Raw genomic sequence first — 26,614 nt, forward strand, 5'->3', positions numbered from 1 at the left:
ACACACGTTTGAAAAGTTTAGGCTAAGAGGCTAAGTATAATGCTCCCAGAATGCTCTCTGATTATATGCAAATGAAGTGTCATTTAGTAAAATGTGTTGATGCATGCTAGTATTTCCCAAAAATATTTCTAATGGAAAATCAATGTAACCATTTTCAACATGATTATGGGAAGCATGAAAATAAACAAACACTGACAAAGCCAACTAATCTGACATATTTTTATAAGTCTTTTAGTTTCATCAATGCGTGTCTTGTTTTGACATGGCTTTTGTAACACTTTATTGTTGTGGGAGCTATCAGGCCCTCAACATTGTAACAAACATTGGCAAAACCCCCCCAAAAAGTTTTTGAACTCTTAAAGCACACGTTGCCACCAGCGGCATAACAAAGGCCCCGCAGCCGCCCTCCAGGGGGCCCCGTCAGCACAGCACCTGCCCTGAGTGAGTCTGGAGAGGGGGCTCCTCCATGTTCTTTGCAAAGGGGCACCCTCCAGTTTCGTTACGTCACTGATTGCCACTGTAGTTCCTGACACTGAACAAAACTACTTTGTGTGGCAATATGCTCCTTGTGGAATGCGATCACTCACAGTAAAGCCAGCCGAAAGAGAGAGAAATAGAAGTTTAATAAAAACAAAATGTCTTTGTTAACACCAGACCTAATTAGGGACCAAGACCCACATGTAGGTAGCTTTTTGCATGTCGCAAACAGCGACTTTCGCTGTTTGCGACGTGCAAAAAGCACACTGCGATGCACAAACCCAGTTTTGCGATTCAGTAACCTGGTTACCGAATCACAAAACGGGTTTGCGACTCGCAATTAGTAAGGGGTGTTCCCTTCCTAATTGCAACTCGCAGTGCAATGTAGGATTGTTTTGTGACCGCGAACGCGGGCGCAAACCAATCGCAGTTTGCACCCATTTCAAATGGGTGCTAACACTTTCGCAAAAGGGAAGGGATCCCCATGGGACCCCTTTCCCATTGTGAATGTCACTGTAAACATTTTTTCAGAGCAAGCAGTGGTCCTGTGGACCACTGCCTGCTCTGAAAAAATGAAACGAAAACGTTTAATTTTTCGTTCTTGTTATGCATCTCGTTTTCCTTTAAGGAAAAGGGGCTGCATTACAAAAAAAACTGCTTTATTGAAAAGCAGTCACAGACATGGTGGTCTGCTGCCTCCAGCAGGCCACCATTCGTGAGGGGGTCGCAAATTGCGACCCACCTCATGTTTATTCATGATGTGGGCATTTGCGAAGCCCTTGCGAATCACAGATGGTGTCAAGGACACCATCCTACATTCGGATTTGCGACTCGCAATTTGCAGGTCACAAATCTGAACCTACCTACTTGTGGCCCCAAATTCTTAAAGAAAGTCACAAAAGTGCACCCATGGTTTATGTCGTACCCCTATAAAATATTTGTGAACTGTATTTTAGCGTGGGTAAATACGATGTGTAGATTTGCTCATGTGAAAATCTATTGAGAATTTGCAAGTTCATTTTCCCTCCAGCCACTTTCTTCCCAACCCTGGAAGAACTTCTAATTCTGCCATTGTCAGGAGTAAATGTCCAACCTTTCTTATTATGGGAAAATATTAGAGAGAAGCTGGTAAAAATCTTTAAAACATGCAGGTTAGTAGGTTTGCAGACTCAAAGGCATTCCAGCCCTGGAACTATTGCTTACTGCTTCCTCCAGCCCCAGTATGCAGATCTGCAGAAAGGTGGCAAAATAAGGAAATTGCTACAGTAGGGATTGAAACTCCAAGTATTCAAGCCCTACTATGGTAGTAGCCCTGGCATAATCAGAGAGGCTATTAATTGCTGCCATAATTTGTCGCCACACTACATGGTACCAAAGGGACAAGTAGATCTTTTTACAGGACAAGTAGATTTGAGAAGCAACCTGTCCCCTGGACAAGTAGATATTTTAATAAATTCCACACCCCTGTATTAGTAGATTAGTAGTGTTCTAGCAGCTCAGGCTGATAGAGGTAGCTATAGCCGAGCAGCTTAGGCTGAACTAGGAGACATGCAAAGCTCCTACTAAACCACTTATATCATATAGCACTATATCATAGGAAACACAAGTTACTAAAAATAAAGGAACTTTATTTTAGTGACAATATGCCAAAAGTATCTCCGAGAATATCCTCCCTTAGGAGGTAAGTAAAATACACAAAATATACACACAAACCAAAATCAGGTAAGTTAAACACTTAGAAAAGTAGTGCAAATACTGTAGAACACAATAGAATGCAATATGAGACAATAGGCCTAGGGGCAACACAAACCATATACTCCAATAGTGGAATGCGAACCATGAATGGACCCCAGGCCTAGTGTAGTGTGTAGAGGGTCGCTGGGAGTGTAAGAAAACACTAAGGGTGTACAAGATACCCCACCCCAAGACCCTGAAAAGTAGGAGTAAAGTTACCCTACTACCCCAGAAAGACAGTAAAATCGAGATAGGGGATTCTGCAAAGACAACAACTGACTGCAAAGCACTGAAGACGGATTCCTGGACCTGAGGATCTGCAAAGGAAGGGGACCAAGTCCAAGAGTCATGCAAGTGTCCAGGGGGTGCAGGAGCCCACTAAACCCCGGATGAAGGTGCAAAAGGGTTGCCTCCGGGTGGGAGAAGCCGAAGATTCTGCAACAACGGAAGGTGCCAGGAACTTCTCCTTTGGTCAGAAGATGTCCCACGGCGTGCTGGAGGATGCAGAGTTGTTTCCACGCAGAAAGACCGCAAGCAAGCCTTGCTAGCTGCAAGAGTCGCAGTTGACGATATTGGGTGCTGCCAGGGCTCAGGAAGGACCAGGAGGTCGCCCCTTGGAGGAGACAGAGGGGGGGCTCAGCAACAGAGAGAGAGCACGCAGAAGCAGGCAGCACCCACAGAAGCACTTGAACAGGCATTCAAGAAATCTGTGCACGGCGGTCGTCTCAGCACAACAAACGAGGGTCCTACGAAGTCAGTGGTCAACTTAGCGAGTTTAGCAATGCAGGACGGAGTGCTGGGGACCTGGGCTAGGCTGTGCACAAAGGAATCATTGCAAGAGTGCACAGAAGCCCTAGCAGCTGCAGATCACGCAGTATTCAGGATTACTGTCTGGCATGGGGAGGTAAGGACTTACCTCCCCCAAATTTGGACAGAAGGACCACTGGACTGTCGGGGTCACTTGGATCCAGCTCCTGTGTTCCAGGCACCACGCTCGTCAAGATGAGAGGGGACCCAGAGGACCGGTGATGCAGAAGTTTGGTGCATGCGTTAGCAGATGGAAGATTCCGTCGACCCATGGGAGATTTCTTCTCGGCTTCCAGTGCAGGGTGAAGGCAGACAGCCCTCAGAGCATACACCACCAGGAAACAGTCGAGAAAACCGGCAGGATTAGGCGCTACAATGTTGCTGGTAGTCTTCTTGCTACTTTTTTGCAGTTTTGCAGGCATCCTGGAGCAGTCAGCGGTCGATCCTTGGCAGAAGTCGAAGAGAGAAGTGCAGAGGAACTCTGGTGAGCTCTTGCATTCGTTATCTGACAAGAAACTCACAGGAGAGACCCTAAATAGCCTTCAAAGGAGGATTGGCTACCTAACCAGGTAAGAGCCTATCAGGAGGGGTCTCTGACGTCACCTGCTGGCACTGGCCACTCAGAGGTCTCCATTGTGCCCTCACACCTCTGCATTCAAGATGGCAGAGGTCTGGGACACACTGGAGGAGCTCTGGGCACCACCCCTGGGGTGGTGATGGACAGGGGAGTGGTCGCTCCCCTTTCCTTTGTCCAGTTTCACACCAGAGCAGGGGCAGGGGGCTCCCTGAACTGGTGTAGGCTGGCTTATGCAAGGAGGACACCATCTGTGCCCTTCAAAGCACTTCCAGAGGCTAGGGGAGGCTACTCGTGTATTCTCCTCTCCGAGATCCAGGATCTTAATGTCCGAGATATTCTCTTGCTATGTGTATTCTCCAGTGGTGGGTCTATCTAATGACACATCTGGAACACCATTAAAGTCCCCGCCCCATATTATGGGTGTTGAAAGGTCATGTGATGATAGTTTAGATGTGGCTTTATAGAGCTTGCCTTGACCTGTGTTGGGTGCGTAAATACCGGCTATAGCTAATTGTCTGCCGTCTAGTTCGCCGTTCAGGTAGACGTGCCTGACGTCTGTGTCTATGTGTGTGTTATTAACTAGGAATGGGACCCCGGGAGCAATCCAAATTAGAACCCCTTTTGCATAGAAGTTTTGGTGCCATATATTGACGCCGACCACTTTTTGTTGATAGTGTGTAGCTCATGTGTGGATAAGTGTGTTTCCTAAAGTATGGCAATATGTATATTGTGCCTTTTGAAATATGCATATATTCTGCCGCTTTTATTTATGTTCGCCATTCCTCTTACGTTCCATGTTATTATATTATAAAACGTCATTGTATTTTGTTATTATGTATTGAGTGGGGTGCTCTTTGAGTATAATTTAAGTGTGTCCTGACATCCATCCCCCCCAGATCTCCCATCGCTATTACCCAACAGGAGCGGCTGAATCTATGATGTGGTGGTGACAGAATTAGACGAAAGAAAAAAGGAAGAAAAGGAAAGGGAAAACAATTAGCTAATATTAAAATTAACCAGGCACAACTGGTGCCAACTTGAGTGGTATTTCGATTGAGGTTCATGCTGTAACCCATTTGGGTTAGGGGGGAAAGCTGGGGTGAAGGAGGAGGCGGCTCACAAGATCGGCCTATACGGGTGTATGCATTTCCTTTACGCACATTCCTGTTTCTGGGGTGAAGTTACATTGTCTGCAGTGTGTGGATGTCGTAGTATCACCGTTGGAGCATGATGTCCGGCAGGGCCGGAGGGTGCATGCAAATCGACCAATGTGTGTGATCACATTTATTATTGGCCCAGATAAGTTTAAAGTGGCATTCGTTGATGGTCCCGCAATGCAGCATTCAGAGAGTCTGTGTTATTTTAGTGGTTGCTTTCATCTTCTCTAGAGGTCATCAGCAGTGCGCGGCGTGAGCGTCGGGCCTGAGATCATAGGCGATGAAGGGGGACTGCTGCGGCTTCCCAGAGAATCTGAGCCTGTCATACTGGTATCATTGTGAATTGTTGAGCGTAGAGCTGAGAACATATTAGTGTCTTTTATGGCTTGCAATTGTGCGGTCTCTGCTTGTAATTTAGATGGGCGCGATACAGATCCCAAGCCTGTTCTTCTCTTCCTGCGGGGGAGTTGGGTGTGCCAGTCTTTTGCTCAACCTGTTCTGTGACGGGGTCCACAAATCCCTTTGCATGCAGCCATGTCCAGACGTCCTCTGAGGTCAGGAAGATGTGGGTCCTATCGCCGTCTCCCACACGTAATCTGGCTGGAAACATGAGGGAGTGTTTACGTTGTACTTCCAGCGTGTAGTCCGGATAGGCTGTTATTTTCGCGTTCTCCATGGTCATAGGACCCGAGGTCCGGAATTCCCTTAGGATTTGGTCTCCGTCTTTGTAATTCAGAAACCGCGCTATCAGTGGTCGGGGGGAGCTACTGGTCGCGGTGGACCACCCGGTATCCGGTGAGCCCGCTCCACTGACAGCAGAGGTGAAGCGTTTTGTGTTAGTACGGATTCCTTTAGCCAGCGTTCTAGAAATGTTTCTGCTTCTGGTAATTCGATTTGTTCCGGGAACCCTAAGAATCGGATGTTGTTTCGACGCGAGCAGCCCTCTGCGTCCTCAGTCCGTTTTTGCAACATTATCTCAGTTTCTTGACGCTGGAGTTGGGCTTTGAGGTCCTTGACGTTGGGGTGAATCGTTTCGATAGTCGCCTCATTAGTGGTTACCCTATCCGCCAGCTTGCGGTGTTCTGTTCTGAGAATATTAACTTCAAGGCACCGAGTCTATTTTTGCTTCCAGTGAAGTTTTGGTGTCCAGTACAGCTTGCAAGACTTTGTCAAATTTTATGGAGTGGGTAGCCAGGGTTTTAGTTACTTTGCGTAGGGCGACAGCTGCGGCGCCCATGTTTGTCTCTGGTGGCGGGGTCTTGGTGCCTGTCTCAGTTTGTCCTCTCGGGGGCTTTGGTTTAACCATGGTTTACTTGTGTCCTTTTTTTTTTTGTTTTTCCTCTTTACCCCTCTGTTTGCATCTGTCCGGTAGAGCGAGTTATATTGCTGTGCGCAGTGTGCAAAGCTTGTAGGTGAGTAATAAATTTCTTTCCACTCACTTAGCCTGGCCGCTGTGTGCTATTGTAGGGTATTCATGCCTCAATAGGATTTGGCGTTGCTCTCATTTGGCTCCGCGCGCGGTGGGCGCCCAGCAAAGGTCGTTCCAAAGTGTCCGTTAGGACCAAGCCCGTTCAGACTGGCACATATGGATAGATCGTTTTCAGGTTTCCATAATTTGTTTTTCTCTGGGGGCGCCTCGCTGCAATTAGGGTGTTTCCTGGCTTTGTGCTTCCTTAGGCTTCAGCGTAATTATCTTTTGCCATGTGCATTATGTTCGTAGCCCTGTCTCAACACTTCCACACACTCTGCCTGTGTACTGCCGTGCTCCAGCTCCCTTCCCGATGGGGTATGGGCCCTTCCACTCTGAGCCTGTGCCGTTAAAAACGGTTTGTGTGCTCTGGGTGATTTTTATTGGGGAGGGGGCCCTGCTGTGTTTCCCTGAGACCGGGCTCGACAGCGCCCGCGATCGCTTGCTCCCCGCGGCGACTGCCTCAAAGAGGGGACCTCTGCGGCCCACCACGGCGATCCTCCTCACCTCTGCCTGGTCATGGACTTCGCCGCGCCTCCGCGGGGCCGGGCCCGGTATCTCCTGCAGTCTTGCTTCTCCCCGCAGTGGCTTTTTTTTTTATGGGGGATTCGCCCGTGGCCCACCACTCCCGCCGCGGCAATCCTCCTTACTTTCTTTCTGGGTCTGGAGCACCGTCTCCTTGGGCCCCGTCACGCTTCAGTGGTATCGGGCCCGATAGTGCCCGCGATCTTCCACTCCTCTCAGTGACGCTCGCGGCCCACTGCTCCCGTCGCGGCACCCCTCCTCTACCTTTCAGGGCCCGGCCAGGCCCGATGTCGGAGTACGCTCCTCTTTCCGGAGCACTCGTGGAGGGGCCCAACCACGGGCGCCGCGGCGCACGGGTCCTCTTCAGGCAGTTGTTCGTGCAGGCCATGCGATCCCTCCGTGTCGCAGTCTTAGTCCCGCATCCACTCTGCTTCGCGGTGGGGCCGGTTCGTTGGTGGTCCGCGAGCGGTGTCGATATTTTTGTTGTGGCTTTACTGGAACATCGTTGTCCCTTGTGTATTTAGAAGGGCAATTGTTCTGGATTCTTTGAGCTTAAGGAACCGGAGAAATGCAGGATTATTGCGGGCTGTGAGCGGAGCTCCTTTATAGGAGTCCGCTCTTGCCGCCATCTTGGACACACCCCCATGGGATGTCATCATTGAGTCCTATCAAGTGTGTCCTCAATTTGTACATCCAATGTTGTTCTTTCTCAAATATTCTAAAGGTACATTCTCTGTTATTGTTAATACTCTCCAAAATGACCCATTTGAGATCATCAGGAGTGTGATGTTGCTCTATATAATGCTTGGTCAATTTTGTCGAGGATCTCTGGCAACTTATAGTGCTGCGATGTTCATTGATCCGGGTCTTAACCATCCTGGTGGTCATTCCCATATATCGTAAATTACAAGGACAGGTAATCATGTAAATGTAGTTCTTAGTACAGCAATTTGTGTGTGTTACTAACTGCCATTTTTTTGGTGGGAGTGGGAGGAGGCTCACCAGTTACAGGATACAGCACAAGAGGATGCGGAGCAGGAGGTGGAGGTGGGGGGCAGGGAGGACAGATGCTGCTTGAGGCCCCAGAGAAGAGAATAGGACCCAAAGGAATGAGGTCCCCTGTCAGATCCCAGGCAGACAGCAGCATTTTCACCCACAACCTGTCCCTAGAGGAACTGACGGACAGGAAAGCAGAGAGAATTAATTAATGCTGCAAATTAACAAATTAAAAATGGAGGAGGGCGCTGCCCAGACAGCCTTGGCAAAGGGGAAACTAGCCTTGGAGGAAAAGAAGGCTAAGGCAAAGAGGGCCTTGGCAGAGAAAAAGATCTTGTTAGCTCATGAAGCGGGCATGAAGGAAGGACAACAAAGCAATGCAAGCCGCAGAGTCCAGCCACAATGGTGGCAACGTACCCTCAGTGTCCACTGCAGAGGTGAGATGCTGCATGTCATAAGACCTGGCACTGGGTGGTGGAAGATGACATAGCAGGGCTCGATAAATCCACTCAACCACTCACATCGGCAAGTCTTATTTGATCATGTTGAGCTATTTTTAATACTTACTCATCCCTTCTGGCAAGGTGACACTGAACAGGTGTTCTGTTCAGTTGAAAAGTGGAGGGCAATAAAAGATGCCTTTAAATCTTGTTCTTATGTTACATTTGCTCTGTGTTCACAGGCAGAGGTCAAAAGTCAGTTTTTCTTACAATTAATTTGCCTTTTGACTGCAGAGTTCCAGGACTTTGTAAGGTGAACTGTGTGGCCTGCTGCTTAGAATATGAAATAAAAGGATATAGGGTGTCAGGCTGTTCCTAACACACAACATTTAAATGACTATGTCAACCGTGCAAACATATCAAAATATATTTCAGTAGTTGTGAAAGCCCTTTTAATATTTCTGTATGATGAAAACATTTTACATAGGATGAAAACAAATCAGAATACTTTACATGTTGATGTGCAAAGGATATGTTTTCTGAAACCCAATTTTCACAGATTGTTAATACACTATATAATTTTATCAGTAAAACTGCAAGTTAGTGGAGAGGTTCTTGGACATTTCTTGGAACGTTACTGTGTGTAGATGACAGTATGTTACCACATCATGGTTTAGTAACATATTTATTAAAATTGAAGTGTTTAGACAAACTGAGAAACTCTCCTGCCCTGATGGCAATGTTGTTAGTAAACTAAAAGAAGTTCTAGGTTATGTGGGCTAGACCTCATGGGTATGTGAGCTAGATTGTTGTGATGCATGCAGCAAACTTTAGTATACTTAATCAAACAAAAGAAGTATTTTTGCACTGCAGAAATGCTGAGCTCACATATTAGAATGTGCAATCATATGTGAGAATTAAGAAAAAGGCGACTCTGTAAACAATTTGCCTACGATCACACAATTTGAGACCCGTTTATGGGTCAAGTACATTACAGTTAGGTCGAGTAAATCATTTAAGTTACTCGACCTGCAGATCTAGTAACGTTTTAATGATTTTTCGAGCACTGCATGAGGTAGCACTCAGAATGCACAGGGTCACAGCGGTGGGCTGGGGAGCAAGCTTGTGGAAACACATGCTCACAGCGGGGAGGGACACCCTTATGACACCAGAGGAGGGGGAAAAGATGCAATCTGCTCCCATGAAGGCCATCGTACTTACAAAGTTTGGACTGACCCCTGAAAGTAACTGCCTTGGGTTCAAGGGCAGCCAGAAACTTTCAAACCAGTCTTGGGTAGACTTCTTATTATTCCAGCAATGAATTAGTGGTTGTGTGAGGGCAGCAAAGTCGATGATTATATTAGGCTATACAATCTAATTCTGAGAGAGCACATGATCATTACTTAGTTTACAGAGCTGCACCAACACCTAATTGATAGGAAGCTCACTGACTCCAAGGAGCTTGCTAAGGATGCAGACCACTAGGTCAGCACCAGTGTTCAAACTGACATCTGGAAAGATTCTCCAAGGGGCAGTTGCCCTCCTCCCCCCCCGCAGAAGAAAGAGAGAGGGGAGCATAACTTAAAAATAACAAGTTGTTTAAGGACCCCCAAAATAGTTCCTAAGTGAATGCTAACCAGTCCCACCATGATCAGAAGAAAAAGGAGTTCTTTGATAAGGAGATGGGGAGGTTCTTCCCCAGTGTACTGAATGCTGCAAGTATTGGCACAGCCCTGCACTGGTGTGAAGACACCAGGGTTGGTCAGTGTAGCGCTTGGGGAGTAGGTGGTTCTAGTTAGCACAGGGGAGGGAACATAGATTACCTTAGTGTCCCTGGGGAATAAAGAGATGGGGCCTAAAGCCGACAGGCCTTCCAATACTTCCAAGTACAGGCAGTGAGTCAACATTAATGAGCAGAGGGTGGAGGCTCTGAGAGACGCAGGAGCCAGTACGACTACTGTAACGTGTCGTCTGGTGTCCTCACAGCAAGTCATACCCAATACATTCCACCATGTCATAGTCGCAAACAATTGTGAGTTACTACCCAGTGGCTCTGATTCATTTTTAGGTGGGGGGGTGAGAGGTCTCAGTTTCTCTAAAAGTAGATGTGAGCCTTGCCATGCCTGTGGATTGTCTGTTAGGCAATGGCCCAGAGCACACTGTCCGAAAGGAAGTGGAGCTCAGGTCACACCTGTCGATGTTAGGGTTGCCTCATTGGGTCTGTAGGACCTGAATGTCCATGACTGCTCAAAAGAGGAGTCAAGTAGGCATGGAACAATGGTCCAGTTCGCTGCCAAGAAGAGGAAGAGCAAAGGGCATGGGAAAGCAGACCCCGAAACTCCTACTGACCAGGTTGGAGGGCACTCGAGGTTTGCCTGGAGCCTACCGAGGAGGTTGACCTGCCTGAGCTTACTGGGTGGCATGTTAAGGGTGGGCCCATCAGGAATGAATTCTGCAAGGCACGGAAAGAGTGCCCAGCTCTAGAGGGCTTGAGGCAGCAAGTTGTGACCTGGGTGGCGACACATCTGGAGATCAGCTTATCTATTGGGAGAATGAACTCATATATATATATATATATATATATATATATATATATATATATATATATATATTGTAGGGCTTTCCAACTCCCACTTGGCATGGCTCATAATACTCCCCTGGCAGGACATCTGGGGCAGGATGACTTTTGCAAGGCTTCTTACCCACTTTTATTGGCCCCAGAAGAAGACAGCCTCAGATACATTCTGCAGGTTGTGTCCCACCTGCCAGACCAGTGGGAAGGCAAGGGAAAAGCTAAAGGCTACCCTGGTTCACTTTCTTGTAATTGGCACCCCCTTGAAAGGGTGGGTATCAACATTGTTTGGGCCCCAAGATCTCCAAACAGCCTTGGGCCACAGGTTTATTGTGGTTTTGGTGGACCATGCCACTAGATACTCAGAGGCACTCCAAGAGGTCCGTACTGCACCTGCAGTGGCTAGGGCCCTGATGGGGATTTTTACCCAAGTAGGGTTCCCCAAAGAAGTGGTGTCTGACAGGGGCACTATCTTCATGTCAGCGTACAAGGAGCCCATGTGGGACGAGTGTGGGTTCACATACAATTTCCCCACATCCTGTCACCTGCAAACAAATGGGCTTTTTGAGACATTCAACAAGACCATCAATAACATGATTATGGGCCTGCCTGAACCCATATGACGGAAGTGGGACATCCTCTTACCATGCCTGCTCTTTGCCTACAGGTACAAAGCAAAGAGGGGAGTTAGGTTTAGCCCATTTCACCTCCTCTACAGCCACCCTGTTAGAGGACCTCTCAGCCTAGTGAAGGAGGGGTGGGAGCAAGCTCCCATGAAGCCTCCCCATGATGTAGTTAATTACATGCTGGCCCTCTAGAACCAGAAGTAAAAGTTCTGGAAAAGGGCTTCTGAGAACTTAGAAGCCAGCCAGAAAGTCATGAAGCACTGGTATGACCAAAAGGCCACCCTGGTCGAGTTTCAACCTGGTAAAGTGTGGGTTATGAAACCTGTGGAACCCAGGCCCCTCCAAGACCGCTGGTCTTGTCCCTACGAGATGAAGAAGCGAACAGGGGAGGTCACCGACCTGGAGGACCTCAAGACCCTGAGGAACTCATTAAGGGTACTCAGTGTTGCCTGCCTTAAACCACACTATGAGAGATCCGAGGACACTATGCTCCTGATGACAACTCATGGGGTGTAGAGGAGAGTTAACTTGACCTCCTATCCTCCAAGGAGAAAGATGGATCTGTAGAAAGTATCAACCTCACCCATAATCTAATTCGAGAATAGCAGAGAGACAATCAGCAGTTTTTGGGACAGTTTGCCTCTCTGTACTTTCTCATCCCTGGGCTTACACATTGCTGTACCCATGACATGGATACTGGAGACAGTATGCCAGTGAAAAACAAACTTTGTGGATTTGTGAAGGCTAGCAATTAGGAGGAAGACTCCAAACTGCCTGCACTGGGGGTGACTGAGCACTCCAGTAGCCTCTGCAGTGCTGGCACCTAGACTGCCCCACTGGGTACCATACACGAACTCTGGTTCTGCTTTGATCACAAGGGACTCAACTTAGTCACCAAAACTGATTTGACCCCAACCCTGAGCTGAAGTGCTCATTGACCGGCTAAGGGCTACCAGGTTCTGAGTACCTTTGACTTGATGTATGGATACTGGAAGATTGCCCTTAGGGGGCCAAAGAAGGTCGGCATTTTTAGCCCGAAGAGCTACTTCCTATTCTGGGTGATGCTCTTTGGGTTGAAGAGTACCCCTGTCACTTTTCAGAGGTTGGTTGGCAGGATCCTGGTGGGAAGGAGGCATTCAGTGCCAGCCACCTGGACGGCTTAGCTGTCTACAGCTTCTGCTGTGGGGAGCACATGTTTCACCTCCAGGAGGTGCTTCAGGTTCTGCAACAGACAGGCCTTGCTATCAAGGCCAGCAAGTGCCTAACAGAGTGAGCATATGAGGAGTGATTGAGAAACTCTTAAGACTCTACCCTTTCCAAAATGTTTCATGCATAGTCTCACAGCTTCTGAACTAAAATATGTTCAGCAGAGGCGTAGTTCAGTGCAGGTGTTTGGTGTGGTAAACCCCCCCGCTCCCCCATTTAAATGTATTCTGCAGTAAATAGTTGGATACAGGTGCTTTAAGTCGGGCATGGTGAAATGTTTGTCGGATTTCACTTGGGATTTTTACATACATATGCAGACAGAAACACACATGCACACTCTTGCCTGATTTCAAGACCTTGAAAATTGTTATTTTACAAAATAATGAGTTATAAATACCCCCCCACAAACGACATTCTTCTCCCTTCCTACTGCCCTTATGCCCTGACCTCCTGCACAGCTTCATGTATAATCAACTTTAACCAGCATGATTGTTTGGAAATCTGAAGCTCACCCACCTCCCCACTCCCCCAACCAATCTTGCTGACCAAACTATGCCCCTGGTTTTCAATACTAATTATTTACAAAAAGATCATTGTTGTTACTCAATTATCTTAAAGAGCTAACAACCATGACAAATGCAATAGTCCGGGATGGTTTCAGGTTGGTCAGCAGTTGTGTTATATATCTGGATGCAATAACAGAAAGGTGATCGGGGGAAACTAAATACCAAGCGAGTGTCAGACTATGGAGAAAAAAAAACAGAAACGTACGTACTCAACCATAACTTTAATTGAACAGGCCATTCCCCTTTTAGTCCACCCCTCGCCCCCAACACACTTTTTTCATCCCACTTAAAGCCCAGAGTGTTGTGTATGAATGAGTGTTGTGGGGTTACTGCGTGTGAAGATAGAGAAGCTGTGTATAAAGCTAGTGTGTAAGACAGAAGGCTACTTACTGATCAAAGTGTGTTTCCGGCCATTAATATATACACATGATTATAACAGGATAAACTTACCATATGGTGTTGGTCGTCCCTGCAGAGCAAAGAAGCTGTCTGCACGCAGCAGCAATGAGGAACTTCATGATCTATAAACCCTGTATAGTATTCATGAGCGGCTTCTATTGCTTGGTCAGACAACCTCCAAGACACAGACTCTCATGCAAACGGGACGAGCTGCATAGGTAATAGAAAAGGGACTTCACAACAATACCAAAAAGAAATGCGCTGCGTGTTCCAAGCGCAGGCTTATGTGAAAGACGTTTGCTTATTCGGTAGAAGAGCCAGAATTCTGCCTACAAAGAAAAACTAAAATATTAATCTCGTGTGAATTTATTATAAATACTTAAAATGCCTTCAAAACAAAGCATTTATTTTTTAAAAGATGGTGGTTCAAATTATATTCAGAATTAGACAAAAATAGGTCGTATAGAAAAGTAACGATAAATGCAACTTTTATCTAAGAATATCAAACATTTCTGGTTGAAAATATGTCTTAGCGTGTCCGCTGATACAACAAACGTTGACACTTCAGCATGGCCGATAGTACATGCAAGGTCCAGGCCCGAAACGATCGCGACCTTCTTCTTTGCCCCGCTTCAACTTCTTCCTACAAAACAATTCGCAAAGGTAAAGAGAACCTGCTCCTTGTGCGCGAGTTTAAACCCGGAAGTAAAAGTATCTGCCACTTTTGAAACTGACATTTCAAGGTAGATTGCGAACAGAGCTGGGTAGTGTGTCCTTTTATATGTTCCATTTTAGTCCGCACATCATTTTTAACAGTGAAATGTAATGATTCCAGAACAATATTTTTTCATCTAAATAATTTAACATGCTGTGTTTAAATACTGTATAGCAATTTGAGAAGCCCAACAAACTAAGTATTGACAAATAATGGATGAAAAACAGCTTCATACTAAAATGTCCGGTTGTAGCGGGCACGTCTTCTAGGCGAACTTAGGACCTCTACAACACGACAAATCTTTATTTGACATGCAACGCTTTCCCATTGACAGTCCTTCTTTTATGTCCTGCTCCGCCAGTCGGTTCACAAATATGGCTGCGCCCATGCGGAGGTTGGTCGCCGGTATGCTTTTTCGTCGGGCTTTGCCCGATATGTGTACCTCGATGTTCAGATGGCTAACTGTACCCGCAGAAAGCTGCCGCACCCCCTGGAGGCTACTTGGAGCTGTATGTCTTCAGAGACCGGCAGTGGTCTCGCAGGAAAGGACGGCTATACAACAAGAGATGGCACATTTGATGCAGCAGGTAAAAGAGTCTTTTGGGGAACCAAGGTGACGAGGGGCAAACGTGTTTTGGAAGCACAACTCAGCTGACAGTAGCAAGTGTGCAAGGCAACATTTTTAAATTGGAAAGGTGGAGATTTTGAACGAAATTTCACGGGATTTCATTTAGTCCGTATATGTTAATAGACCAGAAATGGCTTTATTGTCGCCGTCTCCAGCCTGAAATGCATCTGCTGCACTATAAGTTAATTTGGAGGGTGAGGAGAGTGGGGGGCTGTTTGCTTGGGGGAGAATACATTCTCTCTATTTTATTTTTTAAATCTCCCATTTTCCTCCTCCAAATTTTTGGCATATTGTAGGGGGGTGGGAGGTTTGATGTTCTCCCATCTGAATACAGTCTGTTGGCATGAATAGGATAAGGATTATGACAAGTTAATGAAATGTATCAACCATACCTCTCCCAAGTTTCAATGTTTATAGGATCTTCGGGCTTGAAGATATTGCTCTATTTTGAAATTATGATGGGAACGTATTGGTCTGAGCAAGAAATTAAGTTGTTAGTTAAGGGTAGTGAGTACACACCTTAAGTGATAACCTCAACCCTTGTCTGGGTGAACCACTAAAGACATCAAAGGACCTTAAACTCAACCCCATGGTAGCTGTGGCAAAAACAGGCATGCCTAGTATGTATGCAGTGCCAAAACAGTAATAAAGTGGAAGCACAACCAAAGAAAAATCCTAAACCAATTTAGATGAATACAGTAAATGTTAATAAATAAAATGACACCACAAGCTCAAAACCCAGTAAAGGAAACCAGAGTTACACATATTTATAGTTTGCTATTCAAAATAGAGCCAAACAGTGAAGCACCAAAGTGGTCATCTGTTTGAGCTTGATGCCAGTTAAGGCCAACTGCAGTGGAGGACAGGTCGAATACAGAAACCAGGTTTGGCTTGGTCAGAACGTTTTCCTTCACATTTAATATCTGGAATAGAAGTGAAAATATCCTCAGCAGTGCAAGGCAACAGTTGTGGCCCAAAGAAGACTCAACAATGTTTGATAACCACTGGATGAGGTCCTGATGAAGCCATTGATTTTTGGCTGGAAAGTTCAGAGCAGGAGACATCTGATTGTCCTGTCCAAGGAAGGCTCCTCACCGGCCGGATACTTCTGGGGCCTTCTCCCAGTAAAGATTTCTGCCTTCAGACTTAGTCATCTTTTTGGTACTTGGATTCTTCCAGTGGGGCATGGCTGCAAGCTGCAGTCAAAGAAGGCTCCACGAGGCCTGCTATCTTCATCATGAAATCCACATAAATTGGAATTGCTGCAGTGGAAAAGTTCAGAATCTGAGAAACCAGAGCCTCTCGCCCAGCAGCAACACACCTTTGTTGGATCGACTTGGCAGGTATTTCTGGTCCTCTGGACCCAAAAAGCTTCTAAGTTCCAGGAGATGATGGGAGAAATACACTTTGACACCACCCAAAGGGTCCAGGAGTTTGAAGACAGCAGTTTGGGATCAAAACTCTCTCTAGCGGAAGGCAGCAGCAGGGTCCAGAGCAGGTCAGGTTGGAACTGGGCAGCTGGATACTTGCAGATAAAGGGCTCTTGTAGATTGTTGTGTCCCTGTAGCATGACCGGGAGGTCAGCTCTATGATCCTTGCAGTCCTCCTCTTTGTCCTAATAAAATAGGGAGACCGGGTCCAGTCTTCTAGGTTCTTGTCAGGTCACAGACAGCAAGCCCAGGCCTCTTCTGTTGTTCCACAGGTCCAGAAAGTGTTCTGAGAATGGTATTGAGGATGCCACATTTATACTGGGGATGCCACATTTATAGTTGGCACCAGTCTTTGGGTGGGGGGAACTCCTGGCCACTCCCCAACCAACGGGGTAAAAGTTCCCTGGGTAACCATATCCACTTTTGCAGGATTTCCTCTGCGCCATACTGCAAACAATCCCACAGTGCTCCTCACTAACTAAAACCAAGATGGCAGAACCTTTCTTCCCCTGTGTGGAGCTCATGTGCCAAACCCATAGAAATGAGCAGCCCATCCTCTGGTCCCTCTAAACCAGTTCTGGGGGAAGTTCCCTTCCCAGTGGGATTGGTGCATGCCTGACTGTGAGGATAAAGGGAAGGGACAGGCCCAGGTGTTAGCTCCATCTGCCTTTAACAGGCTAGGCTTCTTTGAAGTTAATCTGACCCAGCCAACGAACAATCCTGTCAAGGAAACAACAACATTTCCCCCTTAACCAAGACCTTTTGTTCCTGCTCTGGGAGCAAGTTCCATCTCATACAGGGTGCTATTCAGTTGTCAGGTAACTGTTGCAGCTCATACAAATGGGCCTCTGAGGCTCTAAGAAAGGAAAAGGTAATTTTCCAAAAGGCGCTTTTCCATTACACCAAACATGACATTTCTATATGTTTCATAACTGGACATAACAATATTAGAATTAATATTGTATTCCGGTGCTTTCCTATGAAACTTCCAGCTTCACTGTAGTGAAAATAACTTTTGGGGCATTTTTACTGTAAGGGTATGAGTAACAATAAACTTTTACATGTGCTTCTTTTAAATAGCACATACACTACCTTATGGGCAATAGGGCCTATTAAAGGGTGGCTTATTAATATTTGAAAGGAGAGTTTTGACTCGTCAAAAGAAGTTATTTGACAGATAGATTTTGCAATTTAAAAACCGCACTGCCAGGACCTCTGTAGCACTTGCAGTTTAGTTCTCTGTCATTTTCTTGCAGCATGGCCTTGTACCAGATTTATTTTAGTTCTCATTTTTTTTTTTAAGTTAACTATCGTTTAAGCATGTGCTGAATCTCTCACCACACAGAAGAGAAAGCCCAGCCTTGTAGAGGTGAGTGAGTTCTTTCAGCATAAAGTAATATAGCTTCTTCTGAGGGTAGAAAGCATGAGCTAACTGCCCCTTGTGGAGTCACATGCCATCCAAGATAACACATTCCAGCAGCAGGTTCCACCCAGAATGCCGCACATTACCCTCCATTAAACACAGCAACAAATACAGCACAAATGATATTTGCAGAAGAAAGATATTAACACAGCCAATAAGAGTAATCTCACGGAAAAAAACAAAATACTATGCTCTAAATCCCCTAAAGTTTGAAAACTAGTATGCTATAATATCTATCTACCTATCTATCTACTGAAAAAAAAAAAAATCACAGGGAACTTATATTTAGGTTCACATTTCACCCACTCAAAGCCATACAAATTCAGCAGTTATAGTTACTTATGTTAAACTCGTAGCCTAAAGTTATAGTTTCTTCATAGAAGTATGACTTTAAGTACAGCTATAACTGCTGAATATCTACGGCAGTGGGTGTTTTTTTTTTTTTTTTAAATTGTGCTTTGGATCCTCTGATCCTTTGCGAAGTTACACGGAGGGGTCACGCGGAGTGCTGCAGTGGATCCACGGATCGGCCCAAAAAAAATGGCAGCTGCAACTTTTATCTTGGGTAGAGGCCAGCCAATCAGGACCCTCTTTTTTTGACCTGACCCGCAAATCTGTGTCCCTACCTATATTTTTTCCCCTTTAATCACTCCAAGACTACTGAACAGATTTACAGCAATGTTAAGAAATCCCAAGAAATTTACTGAAAAAAACAAAGGTTACAGAGTCGTTATAGTTAGGAAATGGAATTAAACAAAACTTTAGACTTTCACTAAAAAACAAAGGTTACGGGAACGTTATAGTTAGGTTCAGATTTTACATGCACAAAACCATAGATATTGAGCTGTTAGTTATTTCAAGTAACTGTAACTCGTGCCATAATGTAACTATAACTCAGTCTCTCGCCATATTGAACAAATCCATCACTCCACAATATCAGTGCTCTGTGGATAATGTACGGACATGCATATGTGTTCTGTTCCATAGCTAGATAAAAACAACATATTCATTCTTTAGATGTTAGCTGTATGCCATTATCCAAACCTTTGGGAAAGACTTCTGTGATGGTCAATTGTTTTCTGTGATTTACCACTGGTGGCAACCAAAAGTAAGCTCTAATCCTTCTTGTCATAATACTCATTCCAGGATTTCCTTCGTGGGCCATGTCAAGTATGGTTTGCCTTAAACTATGAGGTACATACATTTTACACCCCTTAAAACATTCATCCATCAATACACAAAGTTTCTTTCTCCAACGTAGAATAGTTCAACTCTGAGCTTCTTTATGGCCTAGAAGCAAAGGCAATAGTTACTGATTTATCATTATTTGATTTTGCATCAACAGCTCCAGTATCTACATTACTGACATCAGTCACAAATATTGAATCAAACTCCATATCAAATGAAGGTAATGCAGGTGTACGAGCAATCTCTTTATTGAACTCTTATACTCCATCATTATTCCGTGAAGATTGCTTATTTGTTCCATCAACTCCCTCATATGTTTAGTTTTGTCACAAATTCAGAAATTACTTTAGCCTAATGTTCTGCCAGACCTAAAATCGATCTTAGTTGTTTTTTATCTTTTGGGCTAGAAGCATCCTTAAGGGCTTTGACCAAATTTTGTTTTTGGATCATGCCTTGCTTAGCAATATTGTATCCCAAATAGTCAGCAGAATTAACTTCAAATTTACACTTCTCTTTTGTTAACTTAAGCTCATTCTCCTGTAATTATTAAAACTGTAAACAAGTTCTTAGCATGTTACTTTTTTTGTTTTAACAAACACAAAGATATTGTTGTGAAAATATAATACGTTCACAAGTCCTTGAACAGTTCAAGCATTCACCTTTGTGATACTGCAGATGTGCAAATTAGCCCAAATGGCATCGTTTGGTATCTGAAAGCTGCTTCTGGTGTAATTAAGGAAGTGTAGGTAGGTAAAGCTTTATTGCTTGATTACTTAAAATTGTTGCACTAATATATGATAAAACACATATAAAATACATCTATAACTCCTGTTTACTTATGGAGCCCGCTAGCACAAGATACTAACACAAGTATGTTATCATGAAGTCCTAAAATTGTAAGCTCTAATGCTTACGCAAAATTCCCATCCATCTTTCGCCTCCTGTGAGTGGCGTTGTGCCAACATCGGACAATTTTCACATTACGCCTTATCATATAATACAATGAAATTGTAAATCATAGTGTTAGTTGGACCGCATCAAAATATCGTGAGTAATTTGTATATTCTCTTATGCAGGATAAAATGGAGTATAGAGTTTAAAATTAAAATCCCAGGCATGTCTGTAGAGCCAGGACGTTGAAAACCCAGAGACCAGTGACCCCCCAGATCAGCTATAGTTAGCATGAAGGTAGGAGCAAGATAAGACAGAATATGGAGGAAAGAACAATAGAGTTTAAAGATAAGCCTTAGGAAGCATAGGGACCAGTGCCAATCAAGATAGAGTTTGAAGAAGATTGTAAAATTAGGGATGAGCCTTAGAAAGCATAGAGACCAGTGCCATCATGGGTCATATAGAATTAGCGTGGGGGTAGGAGCCATTTTGACAGTAAAGTTTCTTTTTAGGCCAAACCGCCCCTGTTGGGTCCCACCCTTTGCTGGTCACGTGCAAGCTGTAAGGCCTTTCTCACTCTGGAGAAGAATTTCCCAAAGCATAGTGGCCACTGCAGTAAAGATGCATATTAATGCTTCTTTGCATGTTCTCAGGCCATATTTCAAGATTAGGGGTTTTAGTAGTTGACGTCTCTCTGAGGCCAAGCATGGACAGCAACATACGAGATGTGTAATTGATTCAGTGCGGTATTTACACAAGGTACATTCTTGCAAACAGCCCTGCCAGGTCTTCCAATTGCGTCTGTAATCCCAGACTGGGAGAGTCAAAAGCCGTATTTTCAAAATGATCTGGAACGTGCGAAAACCCAATGCTGCTTTCATGTACTCCTGGCTATTTTTGGTTGCATAAGACTCAGCTAAACCCTCCGCTCCGCTGACGTTCCGAATTATAGCAATATCTTGTTGCCTCAAAGCTAGCACACCAAGGTCATTCAGGATCTTTTTTTAGTAGAGCCATCGTTATAAGAGGGTCTGCTGCATTGGAGGGAGCCAAGTGGCTGAAAGATTCCTCAGCACTCCTAAGGAAGATGGCCCTGCTACTGGATTCATCTTTAAAGATTGCTTTCAGAGACCACCTCAAACTGTCGGTTTTGGCCCTGCAAACACAGTGGAGGAGCCTGATTAAATCCATTCTACATCTTGTATCCATTCTTACTATTTCAAATTTGAGACTTATGCCTGGTTGATCTAGGGATCTGGAGTATCCTTTTATATGCTCTCGCCTGACGATTCTCCAGCAGTGCTGTAAGCCTGCCGGGATATGCAAGGTGCCCATAGGAGATTGCTGGTAATAATTTTCCCTTAATGGTTTGTCTAATTGCCTCTGATGTCTGTGATTTGAGCCGATGGTATAGTTTTGTTAGAGCATAGGTAGTTCTCTCTGCTTTAGCTGTCAGTGCTGCTGCCTGATGAAATTTTCCCCATATTTGATAGCTAGACTCCAAGATAATGATATTGGTCTTCCATCTTTCTTTAACGGCCCAGTTTCCAGTCTCTTTGTTGCTTTTTGGCTCGGCGGGCAAAAAACCAAAGCCTTGGTTTTGGCTGCATTTGCCCTTAAAGCATTTTTTTTATTATAGCTGTGCAATATTTCCAGGCCCCGTTTCAGCCCTATTCGGGTCTGGGCAAGCAAGACCAGGTCATCAGCATATTGAATTATGGGGAGCACCAACTATCCCAGTTTTGGGGGAAATGTTTTTACTTTGAGCAATTACACACCCAGATCAGCTGTATATGGATTCGAGAGAGTGGGGGCGATGACACAGCCTTGCTTTAAGCCTTTGTTAGGACAGAGTTTCTTGGTTATGTGTGTGTTTGAGATCTTGATTCGCACCCATGTGTGAGTACAGTGTGATTATAGATGCTAGCAACTTTCTAGGTATCAACCAGACGGCCAGTTTTTTCCAGAGAGTGTGGCGCACAGCACCATCAAGAGCCACACTATAGTCAATCAAAACAAGCAAAAAGCGTCTGAGCTGATGATTTCAGTGCTTTCTGACCTAGTTATGAAAGGGCAAGAATGTTATCTAGGGTGGAAGAGCAAGGTCTGAAACCGGTCTGGTATTTGGGTATGATATTATCAGTTATCCAATTTAAGTTCTTGGAGCAGTACCCTTGCAAAGGCCTTGCCGGACACACCTAATAGGGCTATCAGCCTATAATTTGCAGGTAGAGTGATGTCCCTTTTTTTAAAGATTGGGTGCAGTATTGACCCTTTCCAGGCCTCCAGTACTACAGAGTGGTATAGACAATCCTTAAATAAAATGGTCACTGGTTCAACCCAAAAGTCTTTATAATCTCTGAATATGCTCCCCGGAAGGCCATTCGGGCCTGGGGCCCCATCGCACCTGATGCTGCCAAGCACTACTTTCACTGATTTAACAGAGACAGTTGGCAATGTGTTGTCTAGGCCAGCTAAGTCATGTTGCAGCCCAGTGTTGCCGTGGGCATCTACGTACTCTGAATCCTTATAAAGTTTTCCCACATGGCTTTATCAATCACAGGCAGAGATCACACTGTCCTTATTTACAGATACATTTATCAAAGAGTTGACATAGTTCCAGAATTCTCTGCTTTAGCTTGGTGGCATCAGTACATGTATTTGATTCCAGCATTCTTCGTTTAGCTTCAATTTCCATACTGTTTCCTTAAGCTCTTTCCTTGCCTGCCTTCAAAAAGCTTCTGCTGCAGGGGTTGTGTTCCTCCTGTATCGCCTTTCTGCTTGCCTGCATTTCCTTTTGCTATGTAAATATCCCCTCGATACTAAAAATGTATCAACTTTCTGCCTTTTGTTCCCCACATACCTGTACTGGATTGTGCTGCAAAGTGAGATGTGTAGGTTCTTAATCATATTTTCCCACTGATCGGTGATCCAACTTGCCCTGGTTTTGAGATTTAGTGGGCCAATGGCCTTCTTCCATTGATCGTATTTAGCTGTGCATGCCTTACCCCATTAGATTTGTTTTGTCAAGGGGCATAAGCTAGATAATTGTTGCTTTCCGCTAGCCTTGTAGGACTGATGTCTCACTGCACCAATATCGATTACTATTTCCACGAGATTGTGATCACTTTCAGATCTATCGGTCACCTTATGGCTTAGGCATCTGCACATCAGTTCTGGACTTTGGAAGACGTAATCTAATGTGGAGATATTCCTAAATGTCGGAATGGGTGTGCCCACTACTATGTCACTGCAATTGGTCATTCTCAACTCAAATTCCTTAAAGAAGGTTTCTAGGGCTGATCTTACTGAGTCTCCAGGGAGCCCCACCTCCTGACTAAGTTAGCAGGTGTTAAAATGTCCTGCAATCGAATATTCATGATTGGGATGATCATATAAAAATTCCTTCAATAGCAACAAGATTGCTTTGACCCTTGCCTGTTTTTTTTTTTGCCTGAACGGGTTTATATACAGGTTAATTACTGATACCAGCCTCGTTTCCTTGGTAAAGGCTAAGCCATATATGGTTATCTCGTGGGCATCATTTGTTGATTTCTCCCAAGACACCACTTTGACAACTAGATCTAGTTGGACATATGTTGCGCGGCCTCCCATATGTCTTCCAAACAGGTTTTTCTTTTGTGCGGGGGACTGGGTTATTGTGTAACCAGGTATGGTTAATGGCTCCTGAAAACACATTATATCAGCATTGTTTATGAAGCCCTCAGTGCTCAGACTTGCAATGAGGGAGGCCAGATCGGCCATATTCCAACTAATTATCTTGATCACATTCTTTGGATTATTAAGTGAAGATCCTATACGATTAAAGACACTTTTTCCCTTTAACGGCCAGAGCTGCAGGAAGCCAATCCCAGTCCTGCCCGCCCAACTTGCTGCGATCAATTCTTGCATCAGCCAGTTGGATATCTCCATTGTTCCTTGTCACCTGTATAGTCATTTAATGGTTTTTTAAAACTGGAAGTAACAGTTGATTTCTCATTGACAGAATTCGAGGGTATCGTTCTAACTCTGGTTTGCTGATTTTTATGCCCCAGCTTTCTAGCAGCCCCTCATATTCCGATATTCTATCTACAATGCATTGATCAAACCATGTGGTCAAAGTGGATTCTCTCTGGCTGATCCTTGGGTAAGTGTTACAGTTTACTGTTGAGAGGCCCCCTGTTGTAAGTTTTGCAAGTGTTAGTATATGGTGCAGCAGCCGCAAAATGTTTGACTTGTTTATATCCCATTGCCCCATATCCCATTGCCCCTGTGATTCATATAAAGGGGTAAATGTTATTGACGGCTGTTCAATGTTTTTCTGAAGATTTACAGTATTTGTTTAATTCCCCATTGTGATCCTGCTCATGCTCTGGTGCGTGTGCAACGGGATATGCTCGAGTAATTACGTAAACAGGCGATTGGTGGTTTGGTTCTATATTCAGGGCGTGCTCCTGGCCCATTAACGTCACCTCAGTGGGTGGAATTGTTTCTCGCATGGGTTTATGTTCCTGATGAGTACATTTTTGCTTGAACTGCATTGGTGTAGGAGGACTTGTGGTAGGCGCCTCCCGCAGTCCTTTACCATGTGGCACCAGACAGTCATTATTACGTTTGAATGTGGTTTCTTCCTGGATTAGTTGTCGATTAGGGAGGATCATCGTACTCTCCCCAATACTTTTTTGTGTGATTTTTGGCCTCCGTTATAAATATGGATGTTGTTTTGGGGCACCCCTGCAGGGTTGCCCCGTATGAATCTCATCTTTCCCTCCTGGTCGGATGGGTGTGTCAAGGATTTCCTCTCAGGGGAGGCACCTCCCATAAGCTCATCTTTTGAAGTGTAGTGTTTGATTTCGTTATACAGTGCTACTTGGTATTATGCACTTGAGAGATCTAAACTAATGAACACTATAGCACCTTTAAATAGGGAAAGCGGTTCATCAATATTGAGTATACAGTCATTTAGGTCTCTCAAATTGACCCATAGTCTGATTTTGCCATTTGGTTTACGTGCAACAACCACAGGTGACAGCCCCTCAGAAGATTCTGTCACTTCCATTATGTCCTGCTTACACAGATTCTCCATTTCTTGGAGTGGTAGCGACCCTTGACCCAAGGGTAGGTCGCTCCCCCTGCCGCTGCAGCTCCTCCAGGTTCCTGAGTTCCTGAGACCCACCTCACAGTAAGTACCCCCCACCTCCCAGCCCCTCGTTCTGCCCCGCGCTACTCACCCTCTCTCCTGCTTCTTTTCCTCTTTCCTTCTTCTCTGTTCTTCCACCTCTCTCCTCGTCTGTATTCTTCTTCTGTACTCCTCTTCTCCCCGTCTTCTCTCCTCTTCTCTTCTTCCTCATCTTCTGCTGTGGTATTCTGCACCCTGTTTCTTCGGTTTTTTGTATCTCCCTCCGTGTTCTTCTGTCTTCCTCTGTCTTCCTCTGTCTTCCTCTGTCTTCCTCTGTCTTCCTCTGTCTTCCTCTGTCTTCCTCTGTCTTCCTCTGTCTTCCTCTGTCTTCCTCTGTCTTCCTCTGTCTTCCTCTGTCTTCCTCTGTCTTCCTCTGTCTTCCTCTGTCTTCCTCTGTCTTCTTCTCTTCTGTTCTTCTTTTCTTCTGTTCTTCCGTTCTTCTTTTCTTCTGTTCTTCCGTTCTTCTTTTCTTCTGTTCTTCCGTTCTTCTTTTCTTCTTTTCTTCTGTTCTTCCGTTCTTCTTTTCTTCTGTTCTTCTGTTCTTCTGTTCTTCTGTTCTTCTGTTCTTCTGTTCTTCTGTTCTTCTGTTCTTCTTGTCTTCTGTTCTTCTTGTCTTCTGCCTCCTCCGTCCTCTTCTCCCCGCGCCTGCCCTCCTGCTCCTGCCTCATCCCCCTCCCCCACTCGCATCCCCCCCTCTATCTCCCCTATCTAACCCGTTCACTTTCTACCTCCCTCACTCCTCCTAGCTACCTATCTCTCCATCTCTCTATCCCACTATCCAACTCCCTCACTCTCCACCTCCTCCTATCTTCCTATCTCTCTATCTTTTTCCCTATCTATCGATTTCTCTATCTACCTTTTCTCTCTACCTATTTCTCTATCTCTCCCCCCCTCCCGCCACCCCCTCTATTACCTATCTTCCTATCCCCTCACTCTACCTCTCACCCTCACCCACCTCTACAACCCCCCCTCCCCTATCTTCACAACCCTACACCTATCTTTCTCCCTAATCTCCTAAACCTCCTAACACTCTCCCCCCCCTCCACCCTTAAACCCCCCTACCCCAGCTCTTCTCACTTACCTGTCCCCCCCCTCCCTCGCGCTTTCCCGCCGCGACCTCCTGCACGCCCCCGCCCCCCAGCTCCCATTCGCCCCCAGCTGACCCCTCCCCCCCCCCTCCTACCTCATATGGCGGCCGCTGGCGCGCCAGAGGCAAGCCTGTCTGCACCCGTCCGCGCCTGGCCCGCGCCCAGCGCCATGACCCCTGGTCCCCAGCGCTCCCAAGCCCTGATGATCTGCTATGACCCCACCACCCTCCATGCCCTCAACCCAGGATGCTCCAACACCTGGTTCCAAGCTCACCCCAAACGCACCCATGCACCCTTCGCCTGCAACTCCTGCAAACGCATCTTCCACCACGCAACAACTACGACCACAAGCCCACGCGCCATCAACCACCTCAAGTGCATCCTAGTCAACGCTCGCTCCGTTCACAAACACGCCGTTGAACTCTGGGACCTCCTAGACTCCACAGCACCGGACGTCGCCTTCATCACGGAGACCTGGATGAACGCCTCCTCTGCTCCAGACATCGCCACCGCCATCCCCGA

At 45.6% G+C, this 26,614-nt stretch overlaps 2 protein-coding genes across 3 annotated transcripts in view; one reads left to right on the plus strand and one right to left on the minus strand.

Moving 5' to 3' along the window:
- The window catches only part of MRPS11 (mitochondrial ribosomal protein S11), a 157,901-nt gene extending 144,121 nt beyond the window's left edge, over positions 1-13,780 (minus strand). The window contains exon 1 of one of the 2 annotated variants that reach the window (XM_069222724.1): positions 13,602-13,780. In XM_069222724.1, coding sequence (XP_069078825.1) covers positions 13,602-13,669 — 68 coding nt within the window. In that variant the 5' untranslated portion in view covers positions 13,670-13,780. The remainder of the gene's footprint in view (positions 1-13,601) is intronic. The other variant, XM_069222722.1, reaches the window with a different exon arrangement.
- An 822-nt stretch (positions 13,781-14,602) lies between these two features.
- Positions 14,603-26,614, plus strand: part of MRPL46 (mitochondrial ribosomal protein L46) — a 31,060-nt gene continuing 19,048 nt past the window's right edge. The window contains exon 1 of the mRNA XM_069222725.1: positions 14,603-14,852. Within this exon, the coding sequence (XP_069078826.1) occupies positions 14,610-14,852 (243 nt within the window). The 5' untranslated portion in view covers positions 14,603-14,609. The remainder of the gene's footprint in view (positions 14,853-26,614) is intronic.

This window comes from Pleurodeles waltl, chromosome 3_1 (genome assembly GCF_031143425.1).
Source record: "Pleurodeles waltl isolate 20211129_DDA chromosome 3_1, aPleWal1.hap1.20221129, whole genome shotgun sequence".
In the NCBI taxonomy this organism is placed as follows: Eukaryota; Metazoa; Chordata; class Amphibia; order Caudata; family Salamandridae; genus Pleurodeles; species Pleurodeles waltl.